We start from the raw sequence: 23,333 nt of genomic DNA on the forward strand, positions 1-23,333 counted from the left end.
ACTTCAAATGCCTCGCAGATGTAAAATCTATACTACAAGAGTTCTAGAAGGAAACAGGAGACATTTTTCACACGCTTGGTTTAAAGATCTCTTAAAATATCAAAAACATGATCCTTCATCAAATTTTAAATTTCTGCTCTTCAAAGGATACCATTTTAAAAAATGAAAACACAAGCCATAGACAGGAATGAAAAATCCTTGAAATACATATACTTGACACAAATAAGAACAACCCAAAATAACCCAATTTTAAAATGAACAAAATATGTAAACAGGTATTTTGGAAAAGATACACGAGTGACCAATAAACAATTGAAAAATACTCAGCATCATTTGTCATCAAAGAATTACCAAAAAAAAAAAGAAAAAAGGAAAGAAAACAAAAACACAAGGGATGTCACTAGATACAATCACTGGAATGGATACAATTAAGAGGAGTGACGATGCCAAGTGCTGACTAAGATGAGCAATTGGAATTTTCATTTCTGAGAGAAATGCAAAATGGTGCAGAAATTTTGGAAATTATTTTACATAAAGTCTAATATAAGCATAGTAAATGACCCGGCAATTCTGCTCCTAGGTATTTATCCTAGAAAAACTAAAACACATATCCATGTATAAAGACTTGCTCTCAAATGTTCATAGCATTTTTACTCATAAGAGTGTAAAACTGGAAACTACCCAAATCATCAATGGGTGTTTCACTCAGGGATATATCACACAGAATTGGCTAATGAAATCACAAGGCAAGGCTGAAATCCATAGGGCAAGTTGTCAGGAAGAGCAGGCTGGAAGCTCTCAGGCAGGAACTGAAGCTGCAGTCCACAGGCAAAACATCTTCAGGGAAGTCTCAGTTCTGCTCGTAAGCCTTTCAACTGATTGGATCAGGCCCATCCATAGTACCATAGTATTGAGGGTAATATTTTTTTGTTTGTTTTTTGCTTTGCTTTTTAGGGCCGCACCTTTGGCATGTGGAAGTTCCCAGGCTAGGGGTCTAATAAGAGCTGCAGCTGCCAGCCTACACCACAGCCACAGTAACATGGGATCTGAGTTGTGTCTGCGACTTACCTCACAGCTCACGGCAACGCCATATGCCCAACCCACTAAACGAGGCCAGGGATGGAACCCACATCCTCATGGATCCTGGTCGGATTTGTTAATCACTGAGCCACAAAGGGAACTCCTTGAAGGAAATCTTGACAGAAACAGCAATTTACACATCTACAAAATACCTTCAAAGAAACTGCCAAATAGAAGGTGTCAGCTACACCCTCAGTTTGATTTGGATGCAATAGCTTAGCCAAATTCACACATAAAACTGACCAGCAGGTGTCTGGATATACAAATTGCAGAGTACTACTCAACAATAAACAAACTACTGATACAGCAACAACAAATGAACCGCAAACACGTTCTGTTCAGCAAAATATGGTAAAGACCCTGTATGATCATTCTTAAATGTTTCAACAGGCAATACTTAACTACAGTGTCAGAAAGCAGACCGAGTGTTTGTCTAATGCCAATTAGACAGTAAGGAGAGGATATTGACTGCAAAGGGAAACAAAATTTGGGGGAGTGACAGAAATTATAACTTGACTGTAGTGATGGTTACATGGAAGTATAAAATCTGTCAAAATTCAAAGTATACTCTTTAAATGAGTGTATCTTTGTATAAAAATTATTTCTCAAAGTTGACATTTAAAAAAAAAAAGAAAAAAGCTAATTCCTGCACAACCAAAGCTCCAGTCAGGATTCCAGAGCAATAAAAGACTATCCTGTCATTTAGAAGACAACTTTTTTTTTTTAGTGGGCACACTACAGACTAGATTCCAAGACTAGGGGTCAAGTGGAGCTGCAGCTACCAGTCTAGGCCACAGCCACAGCCACGCCAAATCCAAGCCGCATCTGTGACCTATACTGCTGCTCTCTTGGCAATGCCGGATCCTTAACCCACTGAGTGAGGCTAGGGATCAAACCCACATCCTCATGAATACTAGTCAGGTTTGTTATCGCTGAGCCACAACGGGAACTCCAAAAAGACACCTTTGTTGAAAATCAATGAACATTATATGTAGGTGAGAAATTTCTGGGATGGGAGTGACGGGTAAGAATGAAACGCAGTTACCTGGTAGTCTAGTGGTTAGGATTCGGGGCTTTCACCACTGTGGCCAAGGTTCAGTCCCTGGTCTGGGAGATGAGATCCCAAATCAAGCCACTGCACCCCAGTTCTGGGGTTGGGGGAGAAAGCAGTGAGAGAAATTCCTGGTTATTTGTGGCTCCCAAACAGAGGTGTCACTTGAAGGAGGACTAGGTGGGGATCATCAACTGAAAACCCACCTCCTCTTCACCACCCCACCCAAACATTTAAGTGCATCATTGTACCCTGTGAACTGCTGTTTGTTAAATGACTGGCCCTGGTAAAGTCATTGGCGGAGTCCTTACCAGCTGCTGCAGCTGCCTCTCCCCAACCCTTCCCGGCCTTGGGAAAGTCATCCTTTTGGAAACAGGTCTCCTCCTTTCTGGGGACCACAGTCCTGGAGGTCAGGCTCTCTGGGTCAGGGAAAAGGCCCACACTTAGGGGAAGGCAACGAACGGGAAAGGCAATAACGCCGCCGCTTCCTACCAGGTGGGGAGGCGTCCCCGCGCTGGGCGGGCCAACTACCGCAGGCCTTCAGTCAATCCGCACTGGTCAGGACCGCGGCTCTGAGGGCGTGGTCCTGGACCAGCACCATCCACTTCACCTGGGAACCCGTTAGAAATGCAAATTCTCTGGGTCTCACCCAGACTTCCTCTAAGGGAAACGGCGGAGGTGGGACTAAGCGCTTCCTGTTGAACAAGTTCTCCAGGTGTTTCTGGGGCGCAAAGAGGAGGAAAGGGGGGAAGAACGGAGTGGGGCTGATTAGACACCTCCCACTGCCCCTTCCCGGGCTTCATAACGGTCCGCTGTGGGCGGCCGGCCCCCAGGTGAGGCCGGCGTGAGCCTGGAGTGAGGGAGCCGGGGAGGGAAGTAATCCGAGCAGGAGCGGATGGCGAGAGCCGCGCCCGCGGAGTAGGGACGGTGAGGTGGAGGAGGGGGTGCGAGAGGGCCGGGACCCCCGAGCCAGCTGAACCTGGGACCGGGCCGCACCCGCCTTTCCCCCGGCTGCCCGGGGCTGCACCTCGGGGTGTGGGAGGGCTCTTGTCTCCCACCGGCCTGGGGTGGTAACAGGCCCTTCCTCGCAGCTGCTCGGCCCCAACCCCGCATCATGAATCGCAGCCGCACCAGCAGCACCTCGGAAAAGGCCACGGTAGCCTTGCTCTGGGGTGAGTGAGGCCCCAGGCTGTTCTCAGAGCACCCGGGGTCATGGGGCGGGGAGGGGGGTGCGTCACCCTGGGGCTTAGGTCTGGAGGGAGCGTTGCCCGAGAGCCTCCCTGCCTTCTGTCTCCCTTGCAGGCTGTGAGCTAAACCAGGAGAAGCCGACCTGCACCTTCAGACCCCAGAAGGAGGGGAAGCAGGACTGTAAGCTCTTGCTTAGCACGGTGGGTGCCCCTCCCAGGAGGGGGGGTAGGCTGGAGCGGGGAGGGACTTAGAGGGCTACAGAGGAGCAGGTGGGAGCCCTGGGCTTGAGGAGGTGCCTTGCTTGTTTTCCACCCCTCGCAGATTTGCCTGGGGGAGAAAGCCAGAGAGGAGATGAACCTCGTGGAGATCCTGCCCCCTGCAGGCCAGGACAACAGGAAGAGAAAGGCCATCACGCTGGCCTCGCTTAGGGCCTCCGTCCTCCCCATGGTGAGTCCCAGCAGGCCGAGGAATCCCGGGCTCCCGCCCGCAGAGGCCCTACTCAGGCTTCACTCTCTGCGTGGGCATGGACGCCAAATGGGGTAGAGGCATCCTGCAGAAGTACAGCCGAGCTATGGAGTTCCCCTTGTGGCTCAGCCAAAACGAATCGGCCTGGTATCCATGAGGTTTCGGGTTCCATCCCTAGCCTCACTTAGTGGGCTGGGGATCAGGCATTGCTGTGAGCTTGGTGTAGGTAGCAGACTGGGGCTTGGATCTCGCATTGCTGTGGCTGGGGTGTAGGCAGCAGCTCTAACTCCAATCTGACCCATAGCCTGGGAACATCCATGTGCCTCTGGGTGCAGCTATAAAAAGCAAAAAAAAAAAAAAAAAAAAATACAACCCTGTTTGAGAAGGCATCTAGTACACAACCAAAAGCCTGGCCACAGTAGGCAATGAGCCCCCTTTCCATCCTAGTCCACTCTTTAGTAGCTGTGCGACTCTGGGCAAGCTAAATAACCTCTCTTCCAATCACATTTTCAACTGTTTATGGAACCAGGCAGTGGCAGTGGTGATGATTAACATACTGTTTGTGTATCCAGAAACTCTCACTGCTAATAATTTATTCTGAGTTTTAATGCAAACCTCAATTCTTATTCTCTTTCCGAGTTTTCTAGGGCAGTTTTTGTCTTGTGGGTTTGGGTTTTTTTGTTTTTGTTTTGTCTTTTTGCCTTTTCTAGGGCCGCTCCCTCAGCATATGTAGGTTCCCAGGCTAGGGGTCTAATTGAAGCTGTAGCCTCAGGCCTACACCACAAGCACAGCAATGCCAGATCCAAGCTGCGTCTGCAACCTACACCACAGCTCATGGCAATGCCGGATCCTTAACCCACTGAGCGAGGCCAGGGATCAAACCTACATCCTCATGGTTCCTAGTCGGATTCGTTAACCACTGAGGCATGACGGGGAACTCCTGTCTTGTGTGTTTTTCGTTTTTTGTTTTTTTCTCTTTTAAATCTTAGTACACTGGCTAGGACCTCTAGTATAATACTGGATAAAATGGTAATGGTAGGTGTTCTTGTTTCAGTCCTGATTTTTTTTTTTTCTTTTTTAAGAAGGAATGCTTCTAATGTTTCTCCTTTAAGTATGAAGTGTTTGGTAGATACCCTTCATCAGGTTAAGAAAGTCCCTGTCAAATCCTACTCTTTGAAAAATTGAATTTTCTTCTTCTTCATCACAATTGGTTATCAAATGTGTTTCTGTTCATTTGATCATGGGCTCTCTCTTCTTTAATCTATTCATGTCCTATGTGATAGTAATAGAATAGTAACCAAGTTTGCATTCCTGAGATAATTGTTACTTGCCTGTGTTATAAATTTCTAAATCGGCTTTGTTAGTAAGACATTTAATTTTATTGGAGTATAGTTGCTTTACAATGCTGTATTAGTTTCAGGTGTCCAGCAAAGTGAATCAGTCAATAAGGCTCTTTTAAAAAGTATATATTCATAAGTGAGGTTGGCCTCTAAAGTCCTTATTTGGATGTCAAGGCAAGCCAGCCTTGAGAACTGAGATGCAGAGTGTTTGCTCCTGTGCAGGCGGTGGGGGCAGAGTTAATGTCGTAAGACCAGGATTATCTGCCCTTAAAGAGCTGGGAGGCTGGTCTGTAAAACTGCCCTCAAATCTATTTTCTTTTTTTTTTTGCTATTTCTTGGGCAGCTCCCACGGCATATGGAGGTTCCCAGGCTAGGGGTCGAATCAGAGCCGTAGCCACCAGCCTACGCCAGAGCCGCAGCAACGCAGGATCTGAGCCACGTCTGCAACCTACACCACAGCTCACGGCAACGCCAGATCGTTAACCCACTGAGCAAGGGCAGGGACCGAACCTGGACCTCATGGTTCCTAGTCAGATTCGTTAACCACTGCGCCATGACAGGAACTCCATCAAATCTATTTTCTTCTCTGCCCTCAAACCTATTTTTTTTTTTCCTCTCACTCTACGAGATCTCCCTAGATCTCATCCATTCCCCTAGTTTTAAGGACCACCTATAATTTGAAGACTCTGAAATTCATTCTGTAAACCCAGCCTCTCTCTTGTGCTCCAGATCCTCTGTCCAATTCAATACATTTAACAGATGCCTAATAGATATTCCAACCTTAGCATGTCTAAATCCAAATTTTTGATTTTTATCTATAATCTCTTCCCCCTTCCCAAACCCATCTCCCAGTAAATAGCTATTTCTCCAAATTAGTTAGGACAAACCCTCTTTCTCTGAACACCCTATATCTGATCCATCAGCAAATCCTGTTGGCTCTACTTATACCCCAGCCTGGCCACATCTCACCACATCCCCGACCAGCACCTTGGTCCAGGTGACCAGCACCTCTTGCTCAGTTTTATTGCAAGGCCTCCTAACTGGTCTCCCCGCCTTCATCCTTGGTCCCCTCTAGTTGATTCCAGGGGGTGGCAAACTACAGGATTAAGTCCAGCCCACTGCCTGTTGTCATGATCAGTTTTATTGAAACTCAGACACACTCCTTCATTTACAAATTATCCGTGGTTGCTTTCACAGCAGAGTTCAGTGGTCGGTCTCCACAGAGACCATATGTTTTACAAGCCTAAAATATCTGCCATCGAACCCTTTACCGAAAAATTTCCCTCAGACCTCTGGTCGATTCTATACACAGCCCCTGGAAAGATCCTTTTAAGCCAAGGTCAGCTCCTGATGATTATCTGCTAGAACACTTAGATCCATGGCTTCCCACCTCATTAAAATGAGATTCAGGATCCTTTATGTTCTATATGCTGATCCTCAGCAACCTCTCTGAGCTCATCCTTTGCTAGTCCCCGCATTGGGCTCAAACCACAATGGCTTCCTTGATTGCACCCTGAAAATTCCAGACTTACCCCTTCCTTAGAAGTCTTCACATTTACTCTTCCTCATGCTGGGGACACACACACCCCTCCCCCGTTCTTCAATCTGGTCTTTGTTCAAATCCTGTCTTGTTGAAGAGGTCTCCCCTGACAACAAACAGAATCCCCAATTTCGACCCCACCCCTAATCGCTTTTTCCTCTAGGACCCATCACTGACATCAGTTTGCACTTATGCTCTGTCTTTCCTCCCAACCAGAATATAATCTTCAAGAGAGCAATGATTTTGCCTGGCTTGCTGCATTATCCATACTGCCCATTTACTAGTGTCTGGTATATTGTAGGAACTCAATATATAATGAACAAGCAAGTAAATAACCAAACTATGTGAGGCAGGTTTGGTTTTTGGACTACTGCAATTTATTTAATAGTTTTAGATCTACTCAGATGTTTCTATGTCTTTGAGTCAGTTTTTTTTTAAATCAGCTCTATGGAGATATAATTTATATACAATAGGATTCCCTAGTGTTAAGTTACAACTCCATGCATTTGACAAATTATGCAGCAGCCACCAAAATCAAGGCAGAGAATATCCATCACCTGCCTCAATATTTTCTCCTGCCTCCTTGCAGTCGTTACCTTCCGCCTACCACTGCCTCTGGCAACCATCAATTTGCCTTCTGTCGCTACAGTTTTGCCTTTTTAATAATTTAATTTAAATGGAATGATACAATATGTAGTGTCTTGTACTGGCTTTTTTCACTTAGAATAATGCTTTTGAGGTTTATCCATACAGTTGATGAAATAGTAATATATGTTCCTTTTTTATATCTGAATAACATGCCACCCTCTCTCACTATATGTATGTAATTTGTTTATGAGTGGATGTATTTCTATAGATGTGTTTTCTTTTGGGTCAATAGCTAGCAGTGAAATTGCTGGGTCATATAGTAAGGATATGTTAAACTTTATACCAAACTGCTATTTTCCAAATTAATGTACCAGTCTGCATTTCTACCAGCAATGTATGAGACTTCCAGTTGCTCCACATCCTCACCAACACTTGGCATTGTCAGTCTTCTTAATTGTAGCCAATCTACTACATATATAGTGGCATCTCATTGTGGTTTTTTATTCTTCCTTGATGGCTGGTGATGTTGACTATCTTCTGATTTGGTTTTTGTTCTTTTGTATATTTTCTTTTGCTAAATGCCCAGTTGGATGTTTTGTCCATTTTAAAATAATTGAGTTATTTTTACTGACTTGTAGGAATACACACACACACACACACACATATATACAGCACCTGTGGCATGCTTAAGTTCCTGAACCACAGGAGTGACAAGGCCAAGTCCTTAACCCCTGGGTCACCAGGGAACTCTGAGGAACATTTTTTTCCAAATTGATATTCAGTTCTCCAGTACCATTTTTTGAAAAGACCGTTCACTAATACAATTACTTTGGCATTTGCCAGAAATCAGCTGATCATATATGTGTGTATTTCTATAATATTCTGTTTCACTGATTTATTTTTACCCATATTCTAATACCAGGCTGACTTGATCGTTGTACTTTTATTATTATAAAAGTCTTTCTTTTTTTTTTTTTTAAGGGCCACAGGTGTGACATATGGTACCAGGCTAGGGGTCGAATTGGAGCTGTAACTGCTGGCTTATGCCACAGCCACAGCAACGCCAGATCTGAGCTGCATCTGAGACCTATAATACAGCTCACGGCAATGCCAGATCCTTAACCCACTAAGTGGGGCCGGGGATCAAACCCGTATCTTCATGAATACTAGTTGGGTTTGTTTCCACTGAGCCACAAGGGAAACTCCAGTAAGTCTTAAAAATTATTGTAGGAGTTCCCGTTGTGGTGCAGTGGAAATGAATCCAACCAGTAACCATGAGGTTGCGGGTTCCCCCTAGCCTGGGAAACTCCATATGCTGCCGGTGCCCCCCTAAAAATCAAAAAAAGAAAAAAATTATTGTGAGTCCTCCAATTTTGTTATTCTCTTCCCAAACCGAATTGACAAGTCTAAGTCATTAGCATTTCCATATAAATTTCAGAATCAACCCTTTTTTTTTGGCTTGCTTTTTAGGGCCACACCCACAGCATATGGAGGTTCCCAGGCTAGGGGTCTAATCAGAACTGTAGCCGCCAGCCTGTAGCCATGGCAACGCCAGATCCTTAACCTTAACCCACTGAGCGAGGCCAGGGATCGAACCTGCAACCTCATGGTTCCTAGTCCAATTCGTTTCTGCTGAGTCACAACGAGAACTCCAGAATCAGCCTTCTTTAAAAAGCAGTCTACTGGAGAGTTCTCTTGTGGCATGGTAGGTTAAGGATCTGATATTATCACTGCAGTAGCTTGGGTCACTGCTGTGGCATGGGTTCAATCCCTGGCCCAGGAGCTTTCACATGCCATGGGTTTGGCACAAAAAAAAAAAAAATTCAGTCTGCTGGGATTTTGACTGAGATCGTATTGAATCTGTAGGTTACTTTGGGGAATTGCCATCTTAAAAATTTTGAGTCGTCAATAATTGAACTTGATGGAGTTCCCTTCATGGCTCAGCAGTTAATGAATCCAAGATCCATGAGGATGCGGGTTCAATCCCTGGCCTCAGTTAGTGGGTTATGGATCTGGCATTGCCATGAGCTGTGGTTACAGACATGGCTTGGATCCTGAGTTGCTGTGGCTGCGACATAGGTCGGCAGCTATAGCTCCAGTTTGACTCCTAGCCTGGGAACTTCCATATGCCGCAGTTGCAGCCCTAAAAAGAAAAAAAAAAAAAAAATTGAACATGATGTATTTCTCCATTTGTTGAAGTCTTTAGCTTTTCCCAGTAATGTTTTGTAGTTTTCAGGGTACTTCGTAAAATTCACCCGTACACATTTCATGATTTGAGGTGCTACTGAAAGTGAGATTAACGTATGTATTGGTTCCCAGTCCACCTTTAACAAGGCTTCATACTGGATTTCCCATTTGGTGCAGCAGGTTAAGGATCTAGCACTGTCACTGCAACAGCTTGGGTCACTGCTATGGCTCAGGTTTAATCCCTGGCCCAGGAATTTCCACATGCCGTGCATGTGGCCAAAAACCATCATTTATTTTATTTTATTTTTATTTATTTATTTTTTCAAAAGCACCAACTCTTTATTTATTTCTTTAATCACTCAAATGAATTTATCACATCAAACCACCATTTATTTTTAAAAAAGGAATTCCCGCTATGTCACAGTGGATTTATGATCCAGCTTGTCTCTGTGGTGTTGCCAGTTCAATCTCTAGCCTAGCACAGTAGATTAAGGATCCAAGGATCCGGTGTTGCCACGGCTGTGGTGTGGGTCACAAATGTGGTTCAAATTCTATCCCTGGTCCAAACTTCCATATGGGGGGATAAAAAAGAAGAAGAAGAAGAAAAAGAAGTACTCACACAAGTACCACCTACCAAATTCTGCTTACAACTCTTTGGTCCAGAAATTAGTAACATCGTCAAACTAACTGCAAAGGAAAATGGGGAATGTAATCTTTGGCAGGTACGATATTTGAATAATATCAGGGCACCGCACGTCTGGTATTTATGTTTCCATTTCTTTACTTCAGCATTTCTCTGTCCTTTTGTTTTAGGTTCGTATCTTTTTTTTTTTTTTGGCTTTTTAGGGCAATACCCACGACATATGGAGGTTCCCAGGTAGGGGTCGAATCCAAGCAGTGCCAAATCCGAGTTGTGTCTCCAACCTGAACCACAGCTCAAGGCAATGCCGGATCCTTAACCCCCGAATGAGGCCAGGGATTGAAGCTGCATCTTCATCGATGCTAGTCTGATTCCTTAACTGCTGAGCCACAACCAGAACTCCTTAACTTTGTATCTTATAATACTGTAGCTAGACTTTGGCTAGTATAGTCTGTTTATATTTATTAATGATTTGCTAATATACTTGGATTTACTTGTAGCATGTACCTTGTGCTTCTCCTTTCCTTGCCTTTAAATTTTTTGTTTGTTTGTTTCTTTTGTCTCCTTTTTCTGTCTTTTATTAGACTGAGGAAAATTTCTTTTCCCCTTTTCTCTTTTCCTGGTTTGAAGGCTATAGAATCTCATTCTAATTTTTATTGGGTCCCCTTAATTTTTTAACAATTACGCATGATCAGAGTTTAAAATTAAATGTTTTATTGCGGGAGTTCCCTTCGTGGCTCAGCGGTTAACAAGCCCGACTAGGATCCATGAGGATGTGAGTTCAATCCCTGGCCCCGCTCAGTGGGTTGGGGATCTGAGGCTGCCATGAGCTGTGGTGTAGGTCGCAGACGTGGCTCAGATCCCACATTGCTGTGGCTGTGGCATAGTTGGCTGGCAGCCACAGTTCTGATTTGACCCCTAGCCTGGGAACCTGCATATACCATAAGTGCAGCCCTAAAAAGCAAAAAAAAAAAAAAAAAAAAAAAAAAAGTTTTATTTCTGCCAAATTCTAATTACCCTCTTCTTAACTTTTAATATTGTTATCATGTCACATTTTAGCTCCAACTTGTTTTAAACCCCCTTAACACTAGTCATGACAAATGCTATTTTACCGCGATGCTTACTTAGGTTTTCCTTTGTTTACCAGTTTGTTTGCTCAGTACCGCTTCTTGTGCCCACATCTTCCTTCTCAGTTTAATCACCATCTTTTTGAAAAATCCTTTAGTAGGTCTGAGAGTAGTAAACTCACTTGGACTTTGCTCAGAAATATGTTTATTTTGCCCTCATTCCTTCACGATAGTTTAGCTGTTTATCAACGTGTAGGTAAGAGGTTGTTTCCCTCAAAATGTTGATCACGTTATTCTGTTCTGGGTTCTGATGTTGCTGTTGAAATCCTCAGTCTGCGTGGTTATTGCCCCTTTTTTGAAACTCTGTCCTCTCTAGTTAACTTTAAGATCATGTCTTTGTTCTGGCTAGCTGCCATTGCGCCGTGGTTATGTTCAGGTGTAGATTTATTTTTATTCACGTGAGGATCTGTGTCTTGGATGGTGTCTGGAGAACTCTTGGTGGTTATCACTTTGAGCACTGACTCCATCCTTTCCGGTCCCTAACTCTGACTGGATGCATGCGGGATCTCTCACCTGTCTCCACATCCAGCTCCTCTCTCATATTTTGTTCCTCTCTCTATGTGTTGCATGCTGGGTCGTTTCTTCCCAGCATTTCTCCAATGTACTGATTCTCCCCTCAGCTGATTCACTCTGCTTTTTAACCATTTGTTCATTTTACTTCAGTGTTTCTGTTTCTGATGTCGAGAAGCTGCCTTTGGTTCTCTTTATTTTTCGTAATATCTTGTTCTTATGCTTCAGATTCCTATTTTATGTTTACGAGGTTTTCATCAAACTTATTTCATGCTGTTTAGGTTGTCACTCTCGTGTCTCAGGTTCTTGGTTGTACTGGGCCGCATCACTGTGTTCCTTCTGCTGTCTCTAACGGGGTTGTTTCTTGGGTTTTGTAATTTTAGATGGTGAGCTCATCTTCCGGTTGGGTTTGGTTCTGTTGTCTGAAAGAATTCTGTGTGCAAAGAATTCAGAGTGTCCCTAGAGACTGGTTTTGTCTTTGTGTCTGCTGTTTGCCCAGGAGTATCACAAGCCTGGGATTTTATACAGATCTCTTGGCTTGGCAGGCCCCTCTGAGTGAATTCGGACTTGGTATAAGTGAGAGGTATGACCACGGCTCTTAGCTTCTCATAGGAGACTGTGTTATTCACCCGTGGGTCCTCGTTTCCTTCCTTTGATGGTGGGTTGCTTCTAGTTGGATGGTTTAGGATCCTTCAATCCCCTCTCCTCAACCCTCACCCTGGGGCTTTTTACTGAGAGGTAGCCCTTTGAGGGTCCCAGCCTTCACAGGGTGGGCTCTGTTATGGCTCCCCTTTCGAGCCCCAGGCCTGTCCATGTGAGTGTTACAACCTAAGGACATTTTCAAGGATGTCCTCCTTTCAGCTGCTGCGAAATAAGCCCCTGTACAGGCTGCTCGTCTTTCTGAGGCAGCACAGGGAGTCCCCTTTCTTACTATCCAGCCATGAGGTAAAAACACTGGACTACATTTTATCCAGCATTTCCAAGTGTTTGTGGCTGCAGAGTTTCAATTGGCTTTTCTGCCTCCTGTCTGAACCAGAAGCTCTAAATTAATCTCTCTAAGCCTCAGTTTTCCTCTTCTGTAAAATAATACCCCCCTATGTGAGCTTCTTATGAAGATTTAAATGAGATAAAGCAAGTAAGATGTTTAGCATGGGGCCTGGCACATGTAGGAACTCAAGAAGCATAAGCATCATCATCATTCCAAAAGTTTGCAAAGTTTGGAAAAGTAGAAAGAAAATAAATGCTCTACTCTCCTCTGAAAATTTTGGTTAGCACTACTTCTAACCTTGATTCCTATGAATAGTCACACAGTACTTACAAGTCAATAGTAAGGCTGGGGGAGTTCCTGTTGTGGCTCAGCAGAAACGAGCCTGACTGGTATCCAGGAGGACACGGGTTTGATCCCTGGCCCTGCTCAGTGGGTTAAAGGATCCAGCATTGCCATGAGCTGTGGTTCATCTCTCTCTGTGCAGCTCGGATCTGGCATTGCTGTGGCTGTGGTGTAGGCCAGCAGCTGCAGCTCACACTCGACCCCTAGCCTGGGAACCTCCATATGCCGAGGGTTCAGCCCTAAAAAGCAAAAAAAAAAAAAAAAAAAAAGCAAAAAAAAAAAGTAAGACTGTCATGCAACTTTGTGCCTGCTTTTCTCATTTGATTGATTGGTGCCTCAGTCGGCTCAGGCTGCCATAACAAAATACCATGGAGTGATTGTTTTACACAGATATTTGTTTCTCACAGTTCTAAAAGCTAGAGGTCTGAGATTATGGTGCCAGCATGGTCGGGTTTTGGTAAGGACCCTCCTCCTGGCTTGCAGGTGGCTGCCTTCTTTTTGTGTCCTCACGTGGTCTGGAGAGAGCAGGCTCTCCGGGCTGGTCTTCTAAGGGCACTAACCCCATCCTGAGGGCCCCACTCTCATGCCCTCCTCTAACCCTAATTACCTCCCAAAGGCCTCCTCCCCAGATACCATCACGCTGGGGGCCAGGGCTTCGATGTAAGAATCTGGGACGGCGGGGACACAGTTCAGTCGGTCCATGGCTATCAGACATCTCTATTTAACAGCTGCCCCTCAGCTTGCAAGCCCATCTGTGATCTTGGCAAGAAGGAGGTGATCAGATCCACATTCTTCCCTGACACAGGCCACCTCAGCAGGAAGGTCCAGGGGGCTGAGAGTGCAGAGAGGGCCAGGGAACCCAGAAAGCATGTGTGGTTGAGAGGAGGGAATAAACAAAGTATTTCTGTCTGAGACCAGCCCCCCACCAGGTGCCAAGCCCGACTTTGCTCCCAACTCACCTACCCCTACAGGTTGTCCTGGTGGGACTGGAGCTTTCTCCTCCTGTCACGTTCCAGCTCCGGGCTGGCTCTGGACCTGTGTTCCTCAGTGGCCAGGAATATTATGGTAAGTCTGCGTTCGGACCCGAGAAAGGTCTAACGGTACAGTGCCCACTCAGGGTACAGTGCCAAGATGTAGCAGGTACTCAAACACCCAAGGGAGTGTAGACTTATTATAGAAGATTCCCAAAGGCAACAGAATCACCAGCAGCCTGGACCGGAAGGCCATGGGCATGGGTCCTAACCCAGTTCTCCTTTACTTCTCCCCCATCCTCGATGGGCCACAGCCCCCTCAGCTGTAACGCAAGGGTGGAGGTATACTTGGTTTCATCTTAAGAGACTAGTTATGGGAGTTCCCATTGTGGTGCCATGGAAATGAATCTGTCTAGTATTCATGAGGATGTGGGTTTGATCCCTGGTCTCGTTTAGTGGGTTGGGCATCTGGCATTGCCATGAACTGTGGTGTAGGTTGCAGACAGGGCTCAGATCCTGCGTTGCCATGCCTGTGGCATAGCCTGGCAGCTGTAGCTCCAATTCGACCCCTAGCCCGGGAACTTCCATATGCCGCAGGTGTGGCTCTAAAAAGAAAAAAAAAAGGAGTTCCCATCGTGGCTCAGTGGTTAACGAATCTGACTAGGAACCTTGAGGTTGCAGGTTGGATCCCTGGCCTCGTTCCGTGGGTTAAGGATCCGGCATGGCCGTGAGCTGTGGTGTGGGTCACAGACATGGCTCGGATCCTGTGTTGCTGTGGCTCTGGAGAAGGCTGGCAGCTACAGCTCTGATTAGACCCCTGGCCTGGGAACCTCCACATGCTGCAGGTGCGGTCCTAGAAAATACAAAAAGACAAAAAAAAAAAAAACAAAAAAAAAAAACTTACCTGCTGGATTTCCCCTGGTGGCTCATCAGTTATGAAGCCGTCTAGTATCCATGAAGATGCATGTTCGATCCCTGGCCTTGATCAGTGGGTCGGGGATCTGGTGTTGCCATGAGTGGTGGTGTAGGTCACAGATACGGCTGGGATCTGGCGTGGCTATGGCTGTGGTGTAGGCTGGCAGCTGTAGTTCTGATTCCTGATTTGACCCCTAGGCTGGGCCTAAAAAAAAAAAAAAAAAAAAAAGGCATTACCTGCTATGACGCTCATAGCTGTGGTAGTAACATGGACCTTGGCAAGTCACTGAGCTGTTGACTCTGTTGACGTGCCTTTAACTGCCCTCTGCTCTGTCCAGTGGTGCCTCTTATTGAGGTTCTCTCCTGCTCCAATCTGGCAGGTTCCACTTCCCACAGGTTAAGGTCTGAATTCCTTAGCTGCCATTTCCCGCCCCCTCCCCTCACACTCTCCTTCCCAGGGTGACTCCCCCCTACCCACCCCCAGAGCTGCCGTTTCCCCTGCCCACCTACCACCACCTCAGCCCCCTGGAGCTGTCCCAGCACCCTCCCCCACCCGAGCCCCACTCCCTCACTTCTTCGGGTGAAGAGTCCTCCCCGCTCCCCCTTGGGGCGGAGACCCCATGGCTCAGGGCTCTGCCCCTCCTGTGCCATCGCAGACCCTTCAGACCTCTCCTGGGAGGAGGACGAAGAGGAGGAGGAAGGCCCGGAGGAAGAAGAGGAGGAGGAAGATGATGATGACGACGACGACGACGACGATGATATAGATGTGTCCCTGGAGAAGGAGACCCCTGTCAAACAGGTCAAGAGGCTGGCGCCCCAGAAGCAGACAAGTGCAGCTAAGGTGAGGGAGGAGCACCACCCCCCACCCTGGGCCAGGCCTCCCGAGTTGAGTGCCCTGAGACCAGGGCCAGACCTGCCGGGTGCCCAGCGGGAGCCCGCTCTGGCCCCGAGCCTCACCCACACGCCCCATAATGCTTGTGTTTGGTTTCTAGAAGAAAAAGGTGGAAAAAGAAGAGGCAGTGAGGTAACTGTTAACTTAGCCAAAACCTTTAAGCTGGTGGAGGTACTTAGCACTTGAAAGAGAGTGATGCACTGGTGTGCGTGTGCAGGCGTGGTGCCCAGGTGCCCAGGTATGCTGCCACTGTCGGTGGCACAGCCTTTTTGAACCTTTTTTTCTTTTGACTGCTGCATGCAGCAGCTTAATGGGGGAATCTCCGTTCCCAGACCAGGGATTGAACCTGGGCCACGGCAGTGAAAGCACTGAGTCCTAACCACTAGCCCAACAGGGAACTCCCCTGGCACAGCCCTTTTCAAAAGTGTTTAACAGTTCTTATCTTCTGACTTCATTCCACTTATGGTAGTTCCTTCCAAAGAATCCCATCCAAAATATGGGGGAACTTACATACACTAAGAAATGTGTCACTGCATTATTCAAGTAATAGTCTAAAATGGAAGCATTAATGTCCATTGATAGTTGCTTAAACTATGTCACATCTTCTCAATGGAATGTGACATAATGCCCACCAAGTATTATATAGCAACCTGGGAAGTATTTCCAGAATTTGAAGAGCAGGATATTATTTTTTTTCATTTTATTTCATGTATTTTTAGAACAAACGAAATGTTGATATTGGTAGGAGGCTAAGAAAATTAGAGGCAATTTATTTGCTATATTTTGTGCAATGTGGTTAACATTACTTTTATAATGAGAAAGGCATTTTGTGGCTTATATACAAATAAAGGAAAGCAGATGGAAGCTTAAGAAGAAAAAACATTTTGTTTGAAAAGAGAGGGAGGGTGGTCCTTGGCAGGTGACAGGTGGAGAAGCAAAACTCTCCAGGTCACAGTCCCCTGCTTCCTGGAAACTGGAAGTGTGTGTGTGTGTGTGTGTGTAGAGGGGGGGGTGCTAGGAGGGCCCGGGGCACTGGCCGCAGGCTGAACTCGCTCTCTTCCACCCACACCCCCACTGCTTGCCAACCTCCCCCCACCCCGCCCCCAATTCTAGACACAGTCTTAAAGGCAAGAGCCCTGTGGAAAAGGTAAGTACTGATAGAAGGGGCTGGTTCCTTCGGGGGGAGGGGGTAGTCCCTGGGAAGGTGCTAGGATGGGGAGGGGTGGGACACTGGAGCCCTCCCCCACTTCTCTCATAGGCCAGAGTCACACTCAAACCGAAAAAGCTGGGATCCAAGAAATGAGGAGCCAAGAGTGGCCTGGCCACAGTGACCGAGGGAGGGCCCGTGAGACCACCATGCTGAGTCCGAATGTGATGGATGTGTTGGGAGGCAATACAAGAGACCCTAACCCCAACTCTCGGTTTCATCAGGACCTGAAGGGAAGAGCCCCAACCTCAAGAGCACAATAAAGTTTGCTTTGCTGCGACTTTGTCTCAGCTGTCTGTCTCTCCCCAGCTGTCCTGGCCGGCTGCAGTGAGCCTGTGCGCCCGGCAGAGGGCGGCCATGTGCCAGCCTCCCAGCTGTTGTCTGTCTTAATCTCCCTCTCTTCCCCTGGCACCCCCACCCCCAACACACACACAACTCCCCAACCCCAGCGACCAGCTTTAGGGGAAGAACCAAGTGTCTCAGCCCCTTTCCCAGCTTCAACCTTTGCCCTCGGGGCTGAGGGAGGGGGCCAGAGCTGCTGTGAGTCCTCCTGTGTCCATACTCCCTTCTAGCAGGGACTGGGCTTCCAGATACAGACCTAAAATAAAGGGTGACAGCTGCCCACAGCCCCTACCAGGAAGGGACCAGCCTAAAGGTCTGCCTCTCCAGAGCCCAGCCTAGTCCTGCTCTCCTAGCCTCACACATCCTGTTCAGGATGAGCTCTTGCTCACAGGGGCCTCACTGGTGTGAAGATGTGTTTCGGGCAGGAGCGCAGAGGCCTGCACCTTCAAGGAAACCTCCTGAGAGGAGAGATAGGCAGGCTTCGTGGAGGCTCTAAAGATCTCTCTCAGGGGAGTTCCCATCGTGGCTCAGCAGAAAGGAATCCATGAGGATGCAGTTTTGATCCCTGGCCTCGCTCAGCGATTTAAGGATCCCATGTTGCCATGAGCTGTGGTATAGATGCAGCTCGGATCCTGCGTGGCTGTGGCATAGGCCGGCAGCTGTAGCTCTGATTCAGCTCCTGGCCTGGGAACCTCCATGTGCTGCAGGTGCGGCCCTAAGAAGACAAAAAAAAATATCTCTTCCAGGAGCTGGGTGGGTGAACACTTTTAGCCCCCTGGGCTAGCATTCCCCCAGCGCAATAGTCAGAGCCACAGGAAGAGGGCTCTGTAAATTGTTAGGGGAAGGTCAACGGAGGATTGGAAGTGGGGGTGAGCAGCCCATTGCATGGCTCTGGACTTCTGTCCCCTCCCAGCCTGCAGACCCACTCTAAAGATGGATTCACCCATGGTAACACACAGATGGCCAGCCCCTCGGGGTTTACTTGCAAGGACTCTGGGGAGGTTTCTCCCTAGGCCTCCCCAGCACCCCCACAGTCCAGGTCAGAAGTGGGCCAATGGGAAACTGGTCCTGACCCCAGATATGGGTCCCAGAGGTTGGAGGTCTCTGAACACCTATGTGGAAAGGTCAAGCAGGCCTGAGTCTCCCCGCTCAGCTTCTCTTGATACCAGAAGAGGCAGAGGAAGACAGAGCCGGCATTCTTTTTTTTTTTTTTTCGGCTGTGCTCATGACATGCAGAAGTCCCTGGGCCAGGAGTTCCCGTCGTGGCTCAGTGGTTAATGAATCCGACTAGGAGCGATGAGGTTGCAGGTTCAATCCCTGGCCTTGCTCAGTGGGTTAAGGATCCAGCGTTGCCGTGAACTGTGGTATAGGTCGCAGATGTGGTTGGGATCCCGCGTTGCTGTGGCTGTGGCGTAGGCCAGCGGCTACAGCTCCGATTTGACCCCTAGCCTGGAAACCTCCATATGCCACGGCAGCGGCCCAAGAAATGGCAAAAAGACAAAAAAACAAAAAACCAAAAACCAAAACTGAACAATAGCAGTGACAACTCTGGATCCTTAACCCACTGTGCCACCAGGGAACTCCAGAGCTAGCCTTCTTGCTGCTGCTGCCTACACCTCATGAGACAGATGTGGGCTTTGTCTCACCTTCTAACAAATGAGAACAAGCTACTGACTTCAATCACCCAGAGTGACAAGGGCCATCAGTTCAGGTCTGGCTCCAGGAAGGCAGCTGGCACTTACCATGGCTTCATGCCACCACGATACAGGGCAAGATAAATTCCCTCCCTTCAAGTCGCCTGTAGACTAGTAGAAAGGAACGCAAGAGCCAACAACATCATTTCAATTGCTGTCAAGAGCTTTGGAGGAAGTAAAACAGGCTAATTTCCACAGTGGGGAAGTGCTGTTCAGTTAGATGTGAGAAGGTCCCTTAGGGGAGAGAGGGTGGTGTGGAGCTGGTGGAAGGACCCTCCTAGGAGCAGGATCAGAGAATGCGGAGGGCCTGAGGAAGAACAAGCGTGGAGGTTTGGGCGGAAAGAAGACTGATAGAATCACAGTGATAACGGGACTGGGCGCTGTTCCAGGCCTTTGTGGCCTCACTCCTTTAATCCTCTCAACCATGCCTTGAGGTGGGTATTATTAGCCCCATTTCTCAGATGTGGAAAGTGAGGCACAAAGAAGTTAAACAGTTTTCCCACAAGGTCACACAGCCAGGTTTTGTGGCCAGGTAGCTTGGCCCCCGAGCCCTTGTTTTTAACCACTCTGTGACTGAGAGCGAGAGACCACAGCCAGAGCGCTAGGAAGCCTCAGAAACTGAGAGAGGGAGTTAGAATTGAGCCCAGCTTCTAAGGAGCTCAGGAGAGGCAGCTCCAGAGCCCGGTTACAGCAAAGGGTCCTTCCTCTCAGTCGACATGATGGCAGTTCCCACAGCTACTTCCATCCTCACCAGACCCAGGCGAGCGCCCCAGTTCTCTGGCTCAGGGCGGGTCTCCACAGAAGGGAGCTCAATACCTAGACTGCTGACAATGTGATTTCCACGTGCCGGCAGGCGGTGGGGATCAAACAGCCCAGATGGGGCGGTGGGGGTGTGGCGTCTGCCTGCACTGCTCCAGTGCCCTCTGCCCTTAACCCTTCCCCAGCCCCAGCCCTTCTGTTTTTCAACAGGAAAAGGGTGTGCTTGGGTCAAGGCAGGTGGTGACAAGTGGCAGGGCTGCAGGTGGGCTCTGTGTCTGCACAAGCCTGGTTGCCAGGAACAGGCGTGAGACGCCCCAGTTGGGGGGTGTTGAACTTGGCACTAGGGGGTGGGATTAACCACCAGGGCCCAGGCTACTTCTCACTTCCCTTATCACCTCCTGCCACCGCCCCCCCTCAATAAATGTTCATGAAACCTACCCTGCTCCCAGCTCCCTCTAGTCCAGAGAGAAAGTCACTGGCCAGGTAAACCGAGGCTGGACCACCTAAGAGGGTCTCTGCCCCTCTCCCTCATTCTTATGGCACTCGACACTTTTCAGCAAGGGTCCTTCCTCTCAGTCGACATGATGGCAGTTTTGACAGCATCAGTAGTGCTGATAAATTAGGAAACTGGGACCAGAGAGGTGAAGGGACTTGCCACAGGTCACACAGCCTCTACGGGCCTGGGCCAGGGAATGGGGACAAGATTCCCAGGCTTGGGATTTTCCACTTGGGGCCCATCACCAGCCTTCCCATGGGGGTAAAGGAGCAGACAGAGTCCGAAAGCCAGGCCCATGGGTCTGGAGTGGGAAGGGATAAGGAGTGGAAGATGTGGCACCGTACAACAGGGTGTCCCCTGGCACCAGACCTCTGGCTGAGCCCCAAGGCCAAGCTTGACTGCAGGCATCTGTTACCATGGAGACCCAGGCTGGGCTGGGGGCTGGCCAGTGACAGCAGCCCTTCCTCCACTGATAGGGACCAGGCCCTCGGGCTCAGAGACCTTGGGCCCAGATGGCACTAGGTGGAACTCCCCACACCTGCCTCCCCTCACTGCCTTCCGTCCCCCAACTGAGCCCGCCAGTCCCGAACCCTGAGCCTGAGCTGTCTCTTCCATGCCTCTCTGCTTGTACCTGCCTCTCCTTAATCGAGGTTGGGAGGAGATACCCTTTAATCCCTGGCAGGGGAGCTGGTGAGGATGCAGGCCTGAGGGCAAAGGCTTCCCAGAGCACAGAGACAGGCTAGGGCCAGTCGAAGTGGAGAGGTAAATTCGAGGAGGTTTAAATTGGGCCCCAGTAGTTCCTGTTGTTACAAACCCACCTAGGATCCATGAGGATTCGAGTTCAATCCCCGGCCTTGCTCAGTGGGTTAAGGATCCGGCGTTGCTGTGAGCTGTGGTGTAGGTCACAGATGCCACTCAGATCCCTCGCTGCTGTGGCTGTGGCGTAGACAGGCAGCTGCAGCTCCAATTTGACCCCTAGTCTGGGAACCTCCATATGCTGCAGGTGCAGCCTTAAAAAGAAAAGGAGTTCCCACCATGGCTCAGTGGTTAACGAATCTGACTAGGAACTATGAGGTTGCGGGTTCGATCCCTGGCCTTGCTCAGGGGTTAAGGCTCTGGCGTTGCCGTGAACTGTGGTGGAGGGCGCAGACGCGGCTGGGATCCCGCGTTGCTGTGGCTGTGGCTGTGGCCAGCGGCTACAGCTCCGACTGGACCCCTAGCCTGGGAATCTCCATATGCCACGGGAGCGGCCCTAGAAAAAGCAAAAATAATAATAATAATAATTAAAATAAATACATAAATTGGACCCCAAATGTGGGCACAGATGTGGAAAACGGAAATGATCAGGAGGATGGGCCCGGGTCAAAGCGGAGGAGGGACAGCTGGGAGGAGGGGTTGGAGACAAGCGAGCACTGAAGTCAGAGTCTGGGCACCCGGCGCCTTGTCCCAGCTGTGCTGCTAACTAGCTGTGTGGCCCTTTCTGGGCCTCACTGGTGAGTGAGGAGGCTGGACCAGATGAAGAAACTCCAAGGTCCCTCCAGTTTTGACATTCTTTCCCATTGGGTTCAACTCCGGACACCCCTCGTTACGAAGCCCCTGAAGGTCGGGGCCAGGGCCAACAGTGCCCTCCCCAGGCCAGCTCAGGCCCAGCTCACCCTCAAGCCCCCAGCGGGACGCCTGGGTGGAGCTGGGAGTCCAGGGCTGAGCTGGACAGGGTGTGGGAGGTGCTCCACTGTGTGTGGGCAGGGGTGGCAGACACCTTTGTGGATTGATCCGGCTCAGGAAGGTGAGAAGCAGGTCTGGAGGTGAGAGTTTCTCGACCTCCCACTCATCTCTTTAGGTAAATAAATCCACATCCAGCATTTCCCCTTCTCTTCCCATCCTGGGGGCACTGAGACCCCCAGGGAGGCAGAGCTGAGGTGTGAGCTTCCCTCAGAGACAACACACCCCCCCCGCCCATACTAGTCCCCTTCTGCAGGGCAGGAACCATAGCTTTGGGGACCTGGGATAGTGGGATGTCGCAGGTGGGCACTGTGCTGGACCCAGAGGGTGTGGAGAGAAAGAGCATGGACTTTGGAAACCTGGCCACTACGCCATTCACTAGCTCGGTGACCCTGAGCAAATGACCTAAACAGTGGGCCTCAGTTTCCTGTCTGCAGAATGGGGTGCTACCTGGCACGGTGCAGAGCAGTGCAGGGCCAGAGGTCAGATGAAGAGGCTGCTGGGCACTTGATTCCAGGCAGCTGCTAGGGGACCCAGGGAACGGGGGAAGAGATGCTGAGCTCCCCCCAGCTCTAAGCATGGCTGCTGCCCTGCAGGGGTGACAAGTGAGACCTCTGACTTCTGCTTAAGTGCCCCTGTCTCATTCGGTCCCCCAACATCCTGAGGCATTGCTGTGCCCATCTCTCAGAGCAGACCATCAGGGCCCTGGCTCTCCTTGACTCCACCTCTCGCCAGTTTTAAGACTCCTTGGGGTCCTTCCACAGCCCCAGCTGCATCTTCCTTCCCACTCCTGGCCCCCAAGCTGTGGTACCCACTGTTGGCTGCCGGTCAGGACAGCCTTAACCCCTCCTTCCCAGTGGCCAGACAGCAGATGGGGGAGGAAGGGGTGACAGAGGCAGTGGAAGCAACCGCTCCCAGCCAAGCCCACCTCCTGCCCCCTGGAGGGAGGCTCCTCCTTTAAAGGCTGCTTCTGGGCATTTCCACCCCTGGAGCCAGACCCAGTGACCCCAGGCTGGGATTGATACCTGCGGCTCACCCTTAGGGAGGTGGGGTGGGAGAAGCTGGCCCTGGGACTGCAGGAGGGCCCTGCTGTCGGGGTCCCCGAGGGTCAGGAATAACGCGGGAGCCAGCCTCCCGGTCCAGAAGGCTCCAGCAGCTCCATCCTCTGTGCTTGGGTAGCCCTGCCAGAGGCTGGCAGCCCCCACCAGTGGCTGCTTTGCAGTCTTACTGGTCAGGAAGGTGGACTCCTCACACCTCAGTCTCCCAATTACGCCCTCCTCCCCCTCCTC

General features: G+C 49.1%; 1 protein-coding gene across 6 annotated transcripts; it reads left to right on the forward strand.

The window, feature by feature from the left end:
- The first annotated feature begins 2,734 nt into the window (after nt 1-2,734).
- On the forward strand, nt 2,735-17,309 carry NPM2 (nucleophosmin/nucleoplasmin 2). Of its 6 annotated transcripts, none has more exons than XM_005657214.4 (9): nt 2,735-3,058; nt 3,223-3,303; nt 3,434-3,519; nt 3,641-3,766; nt 14,018-14,111; nt 15,589-15,773; nt 15,925-15,956; nt 16,938-16,971; nt 17,083-17,309. In XM_005657214.4, the coding sequence occupies exons 2-9, from the start codon at nt 3,246-3,248 to the stop codon at nt 17,125-17,127; spliced, it is 660 nt and encodes a 219-aa protein (XP_005657271.3). In that variant the 5' UTR covers nt 2,735-3,058; nt 3,223-3,245; the 3' UTR covers nt 17,128-17,309.
- The last annotated feature ends 6,024 nt before the right edge of the window (nt 17,310-23,333 follow it).

Source organism: Sus scrofa, chromosome 14 (assembly GCF_054392235.1).
Source record: "Sus scrofa isolate SSC_HxYL_T2T_F1_AM1 chromosome 14, Sscrofa_HxYL_maternal_Yorkshire_Landrace_v2.0, whole genome shotgun sequence".
NCBI lineage: Eukaryota > Metazoa > Chordata > Mammalia > Artiodactyla > Suidae > Sus > Sus scrofa.

Excerpts from the sequence above, each read along its gene's own strand:
- NPM2 (XM_005657214.4), top strand. The coding sequence starts at position 3,246 with ATGAATCGCAGCCGCACCAGCAGCACCTCGGAAAAGGCCACGGTAGCC. Across the intron at positions 3,520-3,640 it reads GTAAGCTCTTGCTTAGCACG|ATTTGCCTGGGGGAGAAAGC; the intron begins GTGGGTGCCCCT and ends CACCCCTCGCAG. Across the intron at positions 16,972-17,082 it reads GCAAGAGCCCTGTGGAAAAG|GCCAGAGTCACACTCAAACC; the intron begins GTAAGTACTGAT and ends CTTCTCTCATAG.